General features: G+C 38.9%; 5 protein-coding genes across 5 annotated transcripts; 3 read left to right on the top strand and 2 right to left on the bottom strand. All coding sequences in view use genetic code 12, as the record gives it.

The window, feature by feature from the left end:
* Positions 1-122: 122 nt before the first annotated feature.
* On the bottom strand, positions 123-269 carry CPAR2_206850 (uncharacterized protein; the record flags this gene model as incomplete). Its single annotated transcript, XM_036809589.1, has 1 exon — positions 123-269. The coding sequence occupies one exon, from the start codon at positions 267-269 to the stop codon at positions 123-125; it is 147 nt and encodes a 48-aa protein (XP_036666211.1).
* A 405-nt stretch (positions 270-674) lies between these two features.
* Positions 675-1271, top strand: CPAR2_206840 (peptide alpha-N-acetyltransferase complex B subunit; the record flags this gene model as incomplete). Its single annotated transcript, XM_036809588.1, has 1 exon — positions 675-1271. The coding sequence occupies one exon, from the start codon at positions 675-677 to the stop codon at positions 1269-1271; it is 597 nt and encodes a 198-aa protein (XP_036666210.1).
* A 170-nt stretch (positions 1272-1441) lies between these two features.
* Positions 1442-3133, top strand: CPAR2_206830 (uncharacterized protein; the record flags this gene model as incomplete). Its single annotated transcript, XM_036809587.1, has 1 exon — positions 1442-3133. One exon carries the CDS (start codon positions 1442-1444, stop codon positions 3131-3133), a length of 1692 nt encoding a protein of 563 aa, XP_036666209.1.
* Positions 3134-4187: 1054 nt separating this feature from the next.
* On the top strand, positions 4188-6374 carry CPAR2_206820 (uncharacterized protein; the record flags this gene model as incomplete). The annotated part of the gene is made up of 1 exon (XM_036809586.1): positions 4188-6374. One exon carries the CDS (start codon positions 4188-4190, stop codon positions 6372-6374), a length of 2187 nt encoding a protein of 728 aa, XP_036666208.1.
* A 130-nt stretch (positions 6375-6504) lies between these two features.
* Positions 6505-12891, bottom strand: GLT1 (glutamate synthase (NADH); the record flags this gene model as incomplete). Its single annotated transcript, XM_036809585.1, has 1 exon — positions 6505-12891. The coding sequence occupies one exon, from the start codon at positions 12889-12891 to the stop codon at positions 6505-6507; it is 6387 nt and encodes a 2128-aa protein (XP_036666207.1).
* Between the last annotated feature and the right edge of the window lie 601 nt (positions 12892-13492).

The following is a 13492-nucleotide window of genomic DNA, read 5'->3' as shown; positions in this document are numbered from 1 at the left end:
AACCTTTGTTTATTTCAATCTATATACAAAATCAAACTTGCGAATGTCTCAAACTAGTAATGTAGTTGCTTGAATGACTACTTTTGCTTCTAAGATTTCTCTCTGCGTTGTATAGTTCAAGCTTATTTTAATTGTCTTTGAATATAATGATACACAATTGGGCTAACCCACAAGACACCAGCAATTAAGCCAGCAAACTTTAAGGTATCGTATGCGTATTGTTGTTGTAGTTTCTTCTGTTCTTCACTTGGTGGTGGTCCTCCGTACATGCTTGATATGAGCTATTGATTGATGAAGTAGTAGATGTCTGTTGTTGGATCTGAATTTGATTTGCTATTTTTCAAAAAGAAAAAAAAAAAAAAAAAAAAGTTTTTCTTCTCTTTCGAGGAATCACAGTGTAAGGTTGTATCCGATCAAAGAGTTACGTAGCTTATTTTGCGATATATGAAGTCGGGCTATTCGAAAGGTAAAGTTGCCCGAGGATAGGTAAAGGGACTTTTCACTGACTTTTGCTTCAAATCTTAGAGTAAACCAATGGAGATCTGATCATTCACCCCCATGGCAAAATGATGTCATTTCTTTGTACTTACTTGCACGACTAAATTCAGAAAAGAAAACTCTTTTATTCCCTCAATTCGATTCAAAGTAGAGGGCAGCCATTCACACCATCAGTCATGACATCAATAAAGCCATTCCAGCTAGAAGATCTATTCACAATCAACCCAGTGAACCTCGATCCATTGACTGAAAATTTCAATATTTCTTTCTACTCACAGTACTTGACACAATGGCCCAACTTATTTTACAAATCAGTAGAACATACAACAAGTGATGCCATCACCACTACTAGCGGATATATGATGGCTAAAATTGAAGGACAGCTACTGAAAATGGAGTACCATACACACATCACTGCAGTTACAATCCACGATCAGTATCGACGTCTATCACTCGCGTCGAAATTGTGTTTACAATTGGAAAAAATTAGTGAAGTGCAACTGACGCTATTTATCGATTTATTCGTCAAAGTGACAAACTTGTTGGGGAAGAAGCTTTATGAAAAGTTGGGGTACAGTGTTTATCGACGAGTTGTGGGGTATTATGGTTTTGGTGGTGGTGGTGGTGGAGAGATGCCACATGATCGTAATGACATTAATGATGATATCGATGCTTTTGATATGCGGAAGTCGTTGCCATTGGATAAAGATAATCAGACAGTGAGAGGGTTGGGAGAGAAGGTGTATGTACTACCAAATGAAATTGTATTCTAGGTAGGCCATGGCCAATGTATTAAAAGGAATTATCAATATAGTGCTACCAATTACTCTCGAAAGTTTTTGTGGTTCTGTGTAATGACACATTCTTTACAAATACCAAAGCTTTATAGCAAGCAAAAAAACATACCATCTAACCTTTCACTCTTTTCCTCCAACCACTAATAATGTCACACAGATCCTTATACAAGGGCAAACGATTCGATAAAGAAGGCACATCATCACCTTCATCATCTCGAGCTCATTCAGCCATTGGAACCCCCTTACGATCAGATGACTCCGATTATGAAAGTGATTACGAAGAAGGCGAATTGCTTAAGATTGAAGAAATCTTGCGAGAAAAGCTTACCAACTTGAATCAACAGGATATGGGAGAAGTGGCTAAAGAAGACCGAATAAGTTCTGGAGATAGACGTCAATATGAAGCCCACCAGTTGAATAATAAACGTATTCAGGAAAATTCAAATATTAATGAAATTATCAAATCATTGACTTTTTCAAGGACTGATATTAGTTCGAGATCAAGGGAGTTGTTATTGGCGCAGCTTTACAAACTTGTCGTTTCGAAACCGTTGGTGATTTACAATGAAGAAAATGTCGGTAACCGATTGAATTATGTTGATGAGGATACCGTCAATACTTTGATTAATCAATTCACCAGTGGCAATTATCGAAGTGAGTTGGAGTTTCAGTATTTATATCGTTCGCTAATTGCATTGGTTTGCAGCGATATTGACGAATTTGGCGCATTGATTAGTAGTGACTTGTTATCGAAAATTCAACATTTGATTACAGAACCAACAAATAGTATCGTTACAGCAGAAAACAAATCCAGTATCATATTAGGGTACACTGCATTGACATTGGTGTTGCATAATGGTTCTTCTAGTTTTGGAGTTGATGATCGAGTCAATATGTTGATGGAGATTGCCGAGGGTTATAGTGCTAGTGCATTGGCACTACAAAAGGAGGTTGAACAAGGTGATCGTGAACATTCCACTTTTATAACTGATAAAAATTTGGATAAAAAATTGGTTAATGAAGCCAATGCCAAAGTAGTTGCTGAAGCTTCAGTTGCTGTGGCTGCAATTCATGGAGTTGGATGTTTATTGACTTTGTTGCGTCGTGGTGAGTACTTGAATGAGATTAGCGAGGACTTGGTGGTAAAGTTGGTGCCGCTTTTGGATAATGACGAAAATAGGGATATTGCCAAGGCTGCAGGAAGGACAATTGCCGTTATTTATGAATTATATGATTATGGAAACAGTGACGAGGAGGATGGTGAGGATGACGATTATAATTTAAATGCCCCATACTATGAACAAGAGTCGTTGATTTCAATATTGACCCGACTTCTCAATTTATCCTCTAAGAAGGTTTCAAAGAAGGATAAAAAAGAAATCAGTTCAGTTTTTAGAAATATCATCAACACAATTGAGACATACACTGATAGTAGCAAAAGGCAGCAAGTTTATAAACGGACAGAAGAAGGAATTGAACTACTCAACAATTGTGTTGACACTATCAACATCAAATTATCCAAATACAAACAATTGAAAGTTAATTCATGGTATCTTGCAACCAGGCTAAGACACTTGAAATGGTGTTTTAGTTTTGGATTACATAGTCAATTGGTTGCAAATGAGACAATCAGAGATGTATTGAAAGAACCGGATAATGAGTATTCCTATGGTGGTAGTCATGGTATTGATGTTGATGATATTGAAGATCATGAAATCTTGCATGAATACATGGATCAAAAGCATTCTACCGATGAGAAACTGAGACATGAGCGAAGGAAAAAAGAGAGAATGGCAAAGATTGATGATCAATTGGAAGGATTAAACTTGAATAAGTAGTGAAAAATAGGGAATGGAATGCCAATAAAACTCGTCACGTGTATGGACAGTAACAACCGAATTTTGTAAGCATAACACAAAGTTGTTGCTACATTGTACTTTTGTAAGGTCGTGTGGATGTGCTCAATTGTAGCTCTCTTTTTTTTTTAAGTTATGACATCATATCTAATTCAACGGTGTAATCTTTTATTTTAACCGTCAGGGAAATTTAGTCCCCACTTACTCTAGATGGCAATAACTATGCAATGAGATGAGATGAGATGAGCTAGTAGATATAGGTTGTCTACAATTGGCAGTAACCAGGGAAGTTGTTCTAACTCTTATAAAGAGTGTAAAACAAGTTCATCTTTTGAAAACACCGGGAAAGTCTGATCCCCCTTTTGCCTTCTTTTTTTTTTTTTTTCCGACCGATCATCATCATCATCACATGATGAAATTCACCACCGATGATAGAACATTACAAATGAGTTCGACACTCCCCGACCCCACTTTCTTGCTATTGTTGTAAGCACCATTCGTAGTATTGCTCAAGCACCTTGCCGACTGGACGTAGCTCTACGTTTCTGTCGTTCATCTATTTACTCTATATTTGTGTTATAATTACTAAAACTATTACATTGCACACACGCTTTTGTATTGTTCTGAAAAGCAAAATAAAAATCTAGAGACACACAAACATTTCCTTTGTTCATTTGGTGTCGAATCAACCGAGAGAAAGAGCATTTGTTGTTAAACACGAGACTGGACATCAGCAAACCTACTACCGCTACGACTAAAAACAATACAGATTCTTCCATTTTCATACTATCTGAGATCATCGACAGGGGGGTCCTCATAGGGAAAAAAAAAAAAAATACTGAATCATTAATCACTTTATTGGATAAGGACGCAAAAAGACATAGAGCATTAACCACTTCATCTAAGAACTTTATTGGAACTTCACGGTTGAAATCATATCTTGTTCCACTCCATCGGCCTGCTAGAAAAGAAAAAAGCTATGCAACAACATCTGTAACAGTGCTTTACAATAACCGTTTTTAAACTTCTCGAAAAGATGACAGAGTTGTACTTTCTACGTCATGGCGAACGAATAGACCATGCTTTGAAAAGAGATCCCGAAGCCAAACCTATTATAGAAGATTACCACGATTATGATCCATCACTAGCAACAACTGCGATCCCACAACTACAACAAGTTGTTGAAGATATTTGTTCCACCACAGAAGCATTTCAGGATAAGGAGTCGTCACTACGAAAGAATGTATTCATCCATTTTAGTCCTTATTTGAGATGTTGTCAGACTGCCGATATATTAATCACTGAGTTGAAGGCGAAATTTGCCGAACAGTTTGCCAACTATAAAGTTAGATTCCAACTACTTGGCGACTTTGCATTGAGTGAATGGGTGCATGACAAAATGACGAATAAACCACCATTTGTTGATTCAAACGATGCATACAATATGTATACTCCCAATTTGAAGACACTAAAAAATAAGAATGCGTGTTCCAATTTCAGACCAACCGTGACTTTGGGACAGTATAATGGGCCCAACTTGACATACAAGGATTACCAAACAAGATGTAAAGAGTATTTTCAAAAATTGTTGGCCACTTATGACAAACCATCGTATATCAAAAACAAAGATATCATAATTGTTGTGTCGCATGGATATTTGATCAATAATTTATTGTCGTACTTTATCAATCACCCCATTTTTGAAGAAATTCCAGAGGCAAAGATCAATTTAGCTAGAAGATTGAAGGGGGAAGAAGTACTGGATGATGAGTATGATCCAAAGCACTACTATTGGAAACTAGTCAAGGATGCACTTGGCATTGCAGGAAGAGAAGGGGTGGATACTAATTTAAACTTGGAGACGGATATTGTATACTACAAAACAAATTTTATCAAGAAGGATGATCTTATTGACAAACCCAAGGAGTCAGATATCAAAGATGAATACAAACCAAGGGCTTCATTCAAGATTGAATCTACTTCAGCGTCAAGAAGTGTTAATGGATTACCACCAGCAAGACACAACTACCTTTGTCCAGCAGCAAAAGATTGGGTGCCTGATCAAAAGCATTTCAAGATTAGGGCTGAGTTTAAGGAAAAGATGATAAATTGTGAAGCGTTTAAAAAGGATTTTGCCATCACCAATCCACCCTCGAGAAGAGTCAGTCCGGATGTTTCTCCCAATTCAGCACCCACCAAATCCAACTCCGTTATTGATTTGTCCAAGATTTTAAGTAATGAATCAGTACAACCAATCAAGCTTCGGTACTCCAATACTTCGGAAATCCCCATCCACAAACTCAACTCACGAGTCAATTCACAAGTCAATTTGCAACAATATAATCGTCCTTCATCATCGAATGAAAACTCCAGTACTGATCTTCCCAAGTACGTTTCTTCACAATTACAAAATCGAAGCAGATCCAGTTCAAATCCAAACTCGTCAGTATTTGTTGCTCATCATACTAAGGATTCCTATTTCCCTCAAGTAATTAATCGGGTTAGGTCTAATGAATCCGATATGTCAATTGACTCAATCAGTGATCAAAGTGTTGACGAGTTGGATATCATCAAGGAACATAATGAGCCACTCAATGCAGCAGCTGCTGCCGCTGCTGCTGCTGCTGCAAATCGATCGTCACCAATCGAAACTTTGAATCGAGCTCGATCGATGAATAAAAAAAGAATCAACAATCCGCTTTTTTTGTCATACCAACAGAAAAAGTCGCAGAACCAATTACCTCAAAGTTTGACCATGCAATCTGACTCGTTCAATAATAGCAATGAAAATAGTGGCGATGATGAATATGACTCAGGTTCAGGTTCAGATTCTCGATCTGTGTCTGGATCAGCATCAGATGATGAAGAAATGAGCAATGCTGATGGCTCAGGGAAACAACTCTCATTATCGTTCAAGAACAAGCAAGGCAAACCTTCTGTAAGTTCACCACCACCACCGCCACCACCCTCACAAAGGAGGAGACCAAGAAAGGATTCGATAAAGTTTTACTCAACTTTATCCAATGGACAGGATCTGCAACTGCAGCCACTGCAGCAACACCAGCCCGATGGTAAAGCCACAAAAGCTAGACCGTTTTTCTACAACTTTGAAACTGATGGAGATGATAGTGATTCTGAGGACGATTACCACTTCAAATCAACAAGGGAGAAGGAAAATGATTCTGGAAGTAACGATGGGTTCTGGTTTGGCAAGAACAAGTAACAGAAAAGCAAAGGGGTGTACTGAATAATTTGCATTCTATATAGAGTATTACTTCAATTAAGCACACACTTGTTAATAAATTCTCATCAATTAAATAAATATATACAATACAACATATTTTTTTTCTAACTCAAGCAGCAACTTCCAATTCTTCCAACAACTTGTAACTTCTTTGTTCAATGGATCCATTACCGGGTAATCTAGTCGAACCCATCAAATACTCATCCACTTCTCTAGCACATTGTCTTCCTTCTTGAATGCCCCAAACAACCAATGACTGACCTCTTCTGCAATCACCAGCAGCAAACAAATTGGAGTCATTATCGACTTTGTAAACGTTTGGATTCACGGTGTTGATGGTGCCTCTTTTAGTCTTTTCAACTTCAAGATTATCGGCATCAGGTCCAATGAATCCCATAGACAACAAGACAACATCTGCCGGGAAAAATTCTTCACTGCCGGGTACTTCAGCCATTTGCCATGCTCCTTGGTCTGAACGTTTCCATTCTACTCGAACAGTCTTGATTCCCTTGACTTTACCATCTTCACCAACAAACTCCTTGGACAAGATGGAGTATTCTCTTGGATCTTTACCATAATGAGCTGCAACTTCAGTGTGACCATAATCAACTCTAAAGATTCTTGGCCATTGTGGCCATGGATTGTCCTTTGGTCTGGATGAAGGTGGGTGAGGCAACAATTCAAAATTGGTGACCGATTTAGCACCATGTCTTGTAGACGTACCTAAACAATCATTACCAGTATCACCACCACCAATAACAACAACGTGTTTACCTTGCAATGTCTTGCGCACTTCATCCAATTCTTCATCCAAGAGTGCTTTAGTGTTCTTGTGCAACAATTGCATGGCAAAGTTAATGTTTTCCAATTCTCTTCCTGGAATCTTTAAATCTCTAGGAATGGTTGAACCAACAGCGAAAACAACCGCATCGAAATTGGATTGCAAGTCAGAGACAGTGACATCCTCACCAACTGTGGTGTTGCAGACAAATTCAATACCTTCAGCTGCCAACAAGTCGGTTCTCCTCCTGACAATCCCCTTGTCTAATTTCATGTTGGGGATACCATACATCAATAACCCACCAGGTCTGTCGCTTCTTTCATAAACAGTTACCAAGTGTCCAGCTTTGTTCAATTGATCAGCACATGATAAACCAGCAGGGCCCGATCCAATAACAGCAACAGTTTTGCCACTTCTATGAGTTGGAGGTTGTGGTTTAATCCAGCCTTGCTCAAAGCCATAATCGATAATGGCACATTCAACTGATTTAATATTGACGGGATCTTCATTAATTCCCAAAACACATGCCCCATTACATGGAGCAGGGCAAATTCTTCCGGTGAATTCAGGAAAATTGTTGGTCATCATTAACCTTTGCAATGCATCAAACCATCTATCATTAAACACCAACTCATTCCATTTAGGAATCACATTAGAAATTGGGCACCCGGTGTCAGAAGTACAAAAGGGAACACCACAGTCCATACATCTCGCAGTTTCATACTTCAACTCATCCTTGGTCAACCTCGATGTCATTTCCTTCCAATCTGAAGTTCTCAGTTTAGCATCCCTGTACTTTTCGTTGTTTCGCTTGTACTTCATAAACCCTCTAACTTTATCCAATTTTACTGGCGCTTTTTTCTCAAATTCAGTATCAAAAATGGTATCTTCAACATCAGCAACTTTTGGTTCATTGAGTTGTTTATGAGAGCGGTGAACATGTCCCTTTTTGATCTTGTATGCTTCACCATTGGTAACATCAGATTCGGGATCTTCCTTGATTGATTTCAAAAACTTGGTTAGTTCCTTCTTTTTGGCCTCTTCAGCAAGTTGTTTTTCTTTTTCCAACACCTTCTTGTAATCAAATGGTAAGACTTTAACAAATCTTGGCAAGTATCTATTGAAATCGTTCAAGATTCTATCAGCAACTTCTGATCCGGTATAATGACGATGATCTTCAATCAAATTCCTCAAAAACGCAATTTCATCGGTTTCAGTGACTGAAGAGAGCTCAACGTTGGCTTTGTTAACCTTTTCTGGAAAATCCTGAGCCATATCCAATACATAAGCGATACCACCACACATACCAGATGCAAAGTTTCTTCCAGTGGATCCGAGCACAATAGCTCTACCTCCAGACATGTACTCACAACCGTGATCACCAGTACCTTCGACAACAAGATTAGCACCAGAGTTTCTCACGGCAAATCTTTCAGCAGCAATACCTCTGAGAAATGCTGAACCAGAAGTGGCTCCAAAAAAGGCAGTGTTACCGGCAATCACGTGCTCCTCGGCTTTGAATTTAGATTCAATTGGAGGATAAATAATGATTCTACCACCAGATAGCCCTTTTCCAACATAGTCATTAGCATCACCTTCCAACTCCAAGGTAACTCCTGGGGCCAAAAAGGCACCAAATGATTGACCAGCAGAGCCTGTAACATTCACATGAATGGTATCATGAGGTAATCCTTCTTCACCAAAAGTCTTGGACACACGGTACGACAATGTAGTACCCAAGGACCTATCAGTATTGACCACTTCACAGTCAATGGTGACTGGCAACCCTTTGGCGAGAGTCAATTCTGACTCATCAACCAATTTGTTGTCTACCCTGATGTGAAGCTTGTGATCTTGTTTCCGCACACAATGGGTTGCAACTCCTGGTCTAATAGTATGGGCAGGAGTAAGAATTGGTGACAAATCAATGTTGGCATTCTTGGTGTTTCTGAAATCCTCTCTTACTTTCAACTTCTCGGCCCTTCCAACCATTTCAGCAACGGTTCTGAATCCCAATTTAGCCATATATTGTCTCAAATCATTTGCCATGTAATAGAAAAAATTGATAACGTGCTCTGGAGTACCTTCGAATTTCCTTCTCAATTCGGGGTCTTGAGTAGCAATACCAACAGGACAAGCGCCAGTGTGACATTTTCTCATGTAGATACATCCCATGGCAATCAATGGAGTTGTTGCAAACCCCCATTCTTCGGCTCCCAATAAACAAGCAATGGCAATATCTCTACCAGTTCTCAATTGACCATCAGTTTGCAAGATAACCCTTCCTCTCAAGTCATTCAACACCAATGTTTGGTGAGATTCGGCTAATCCCAATTCCCAAGGTAAACCGGCATATTTGATGGAGGTCAATTTGGCAGCACCAGTACCACCATCACCTCCAGAAATCAAAATGTTTTCCGAACCAGCTTTAGCAACACCAGCAGCGACAATACCAACACCAACTTCCGAAACCAATTTGACTGAAGTTCTTGCTCTTGGATTGGAACATTTCAAGTCGTACAACAACTGCTTCAAATCTTCAATGGAATAAATATCATGATGTGGTGGAGGTGAAATTAAACCAACTCCTGGTGTTGAGTGCCTAGTCTTTCCAATTTCGGCTGATACCTTGTGACCCGGTAACTCACCACCTTCACCTGGCTTAGCACCTTGCGCCATCTTGATTTGTAACTCATCAGCGTCGGCTAGATAATACGAAGTAACACCAAATCTTCCCGAGGCAACTTGTTTGATGGCGGATCTCATTGTATCACCATTTTCATTAACTTGGGAACGAGCTGCATCCTCACCACCTTCACCTGTATTGGATTTACCACCTAATCTATTCATCGCAACAGCCAATGTTGAGTGTGACTCCATCGATATTGATCCATAAGACATGGCACCAGTGAAAAAACGACGAACGATTTCAGTCCATGGTTCAACTTGATCAATGGGTACTGAAGTTGAAGATTCAAAGTCGAAATCTAATAAACCACGCAAAGTACAGTTTCTCACTGCTTCATTTTCTTTTTTACAGTAAGCATCAAAAGCCCTTTCATTCTTGTTACGCACAGCGTCTTGTAATGAAGCAATTGCAGCTGGATCATTGATATGTGCCTCACCACCATCTCTCCAATGGTATTCTCCGGTTTCTGGTAAGCCAATTGGTTTTACAGTTTCTCTGGTTGGATACCCTCTCTCATGAAGAGTGAATGCATCTTGGGCAATATACTCGATCGTAACCCCCTTGATTCTAGAAGCAGTTCCAGCAAAGGCAATATCAATAACTGAGTTATCAACACCAAGAGCTTCAAAAATTTGAGCACCTTTGTAGGATGCCAAAGTGGAGATTCCCATTTTTGACATAACTTTCAAGATCCCCGAGTCAAGTGATTTCTTATAATTGTCAATTACTTTCTCCTCACTTAAAGATTCATTTTTCAAAAGACCCTGTCTCTTCATTCTTTGCAAAGTTTCCATGGCCAAGTAGGGGTTGATACCATCGGCACCGTATCCAACCAAACAACACATATGATGTACTTCTTTGGCTTCCTGGGTCTCAATAATCAACGCAACCTTGGAACGCTGTTTTTGCCTAACCAAGTGGTGATGGACAGCACCAACTGCAATCAATGCAGAGATTGGTAATCTATCAGCACCGGTGGCAACATCACTCAATACAATAATTTGGTTATCATCGGCAATTGCTTTCGAAGCAGCTTGGCAAATTCTGTCAATGGTGTTGATGTAACCCTGTATACCTTCAGATTTCTCAAATGTGATATCAATGGTGGCAACTGACCATGTTGGATAAACTTTTTCAATTTCCTTGATAGCCAAAAGATCTTCATTGGTCAAGATTGGTGATTTCAACAACAACCGGTTTAATTGGTTTGGTTTCATTTCCAAAAGGTTACCTTGTGGCCCAACATAACACTCCAAGGACATAACAATCTTTTCCCTAATAGGATCAATTGGTGGATTTGTCACTTGGGCAAACAATTGACGGAAATATTCGTACAACAACTTGGGTTGTTCAGAAAGACAAGCTAATGCATTATCATTACCCATGGAACCCAATGCTTCGTTACCCTCTGCCATTGGTGCCAATACAAACAACACTTGCTCGTGAGAGTATCCAGATGCCACCAATCTTGAATCAGTTTGAATTGTCAACTCAGGATCAATTGGGGTTGGATGCAAGCTGATATCTCGTGACGTATATTTCTCTTTCAAATCGTTTAACGAAATCATGTTGGCCAAGACCCAACTTTTGAAATCAAAACGTGATGCAACATTGTTTTTCAACTCTCTGTCATCAACAATTCTTCCCTCCTTGGTATCAACCAACAACATTCTTCCTGGTTGTAATCTACCCTTTTGTAAAACCTTTTCGGGTTCAATACCAATAACCCCAACTTCCGAAGCACAAATCATTCTGTCATCATCAGTGACATAGTATCTACATGGTCTCAACCCATTACGATCCAAGTTGGCACCACAATATCTGTCATCAGCAAAAGTAAACAAAGCAGGACCATCCCATGGTTCCATCAAACAAGCTGCCCACTCATAAAATGCCTTCTTTTTAGGGTCAATGAATTCATCGTTTTGCCAAGCCTCGGGAATCATCATCATAACAGCTTCCGGTAAAGAAACAACCCCGTTAACAACCAACAATTCCAAAACGTTATCAAATGCAGCTGAATCAGAACCGCCTTCTTCGATAATGGGAAACAACTTGTCCATTTCTTCACCAAACAATTTAGACTTCATCACACCTTCTTTAGCTCTCATCCAATTTTTGTTGCCTCTTAAAGTGTTGATCTCACCATTATGTGCGGCTAATCTCAAAGGCTGAGCTCTATCCCAAGATGGGAACGTGTTTGTTGAGAATCTTGAATGGACCAATGCAAAATGTGACTCGTATTCGGCATTAACCAAATCATGGTAGTATGCATAGACTTGATTTGGAGCTAATTGTCCTTTGTACACAATTGTCTTTGATGAAAGTGAACATATGTAGAACCAATTGTGTAATCCAATGGTATGAGATGCTTGTTTTCTCAAAATAAATAATTTTTTTTCAAACTCTTGCTGATATTTTGCAACAAATTCTTCTTCATCAATATCCAAATCCAAAGTTTCTTTCAAAACAACAGCTGGTTGTAAAATGTAGGGTTCTCTTGACAATGAAGCTGGACCCAAAATGGAAGAATCATGTGGTACTTTTCTCCATCCCAATACTTTTAAATCCAAAGAATCAGCAATATCTTCAAATGTCCTTTTAGACTTGTCAAACACAACATCATCCTTTTTGAAAAACAAATTACCTACCCCATATTGACCTTTTCTCGGTAATGTAACATTGCAATGATATTGAAACTCTCTTTTCAAAAACTTGTGAGGAATAGAACTCAATAAACCAGCACCATCACCATCTTTGGGGTTCAATTCTCCACCTCTGTGGGTCATATTACACAATAAGTGTTTGGCATCTGATACAATCTTGTGAGATGGTGATCCTTTCAAATGACATGTGAAACCAACACCACAAGCGTCTTTCTCAAGTTCTGGATTGTAAAGACCTTTTGCAATAGGTAAAGCAGAAGCCCATGATTTATTTTCTGGAACTTCATCATAGTGGTAGATGTGAGTGTCGCTAAACTCCTTTTGGGGCAAATATGAGGAGGTGCTGGAAACGGTACTCATTTAAGTGTCCTCTTATGAATGAAAATCTAGAAGAAGAAGAAGAAGAAGAGAAGGAAGAAGAAGAAGAAGATGGCTCAATTATGATTTTGATTTTTTTGTGTTTGTACAAATATTGGAAAAGTTAGAAATTTGGAAAATTAGTTTGTCTATTTTGTGAAAAACGAAGAAGAAAAATTTTGTAGTTATTCATTGGCGTTTATACAATGAGAATGTTAATCTCTTTGGTCTCTTGTCCCCTCCCCCACGTGTTGTTTGAGATTTACTCTAGCTAAGCTCTATGGGAAACGGGTGGTTCCAATCAATGGCAGCTTATCACCCCCCATCTATGGTACCTCTAAATCGTGTAAAATAATATATAACTATAACGGTTTTACCCTTGGCTAAAGTTTAAATTAACTCATTTTCTTTGTTTATAGATAACGGGATATTTCCATTCAGATCTGTAAAAGAGAAATATATCCATACTACAACAACCTACTTTAGCCAAACTGTACTTGGTCCAAGGGTAATAGTTATTGCTATTGACCCCGTCAATTGGACCCATAACAACTTGGCTTGGGTGACCTTCCTCCTCTGGTGGCCTACTAAACCCATTTGATTT

The sequence above is a fragment of the Candida parapsilosis genome, contig 005809 (genome assembly GCF_000182765.1).
Source record: "Candida parapsilosis strain CDC317 annotated contig 005809".
NCBI lineage: Eukaryota > Fungi > Ascomycota > Pichiomycetes > Serinales > Debaryomycetaceae > Lodderomyces > Lodderomyces parapsilosis.
The sequence above is the reverse complement of the archived record's forward strand: the minus strand, read 5'-3'. Positions and strand labels throughout refer to the sequence as shown.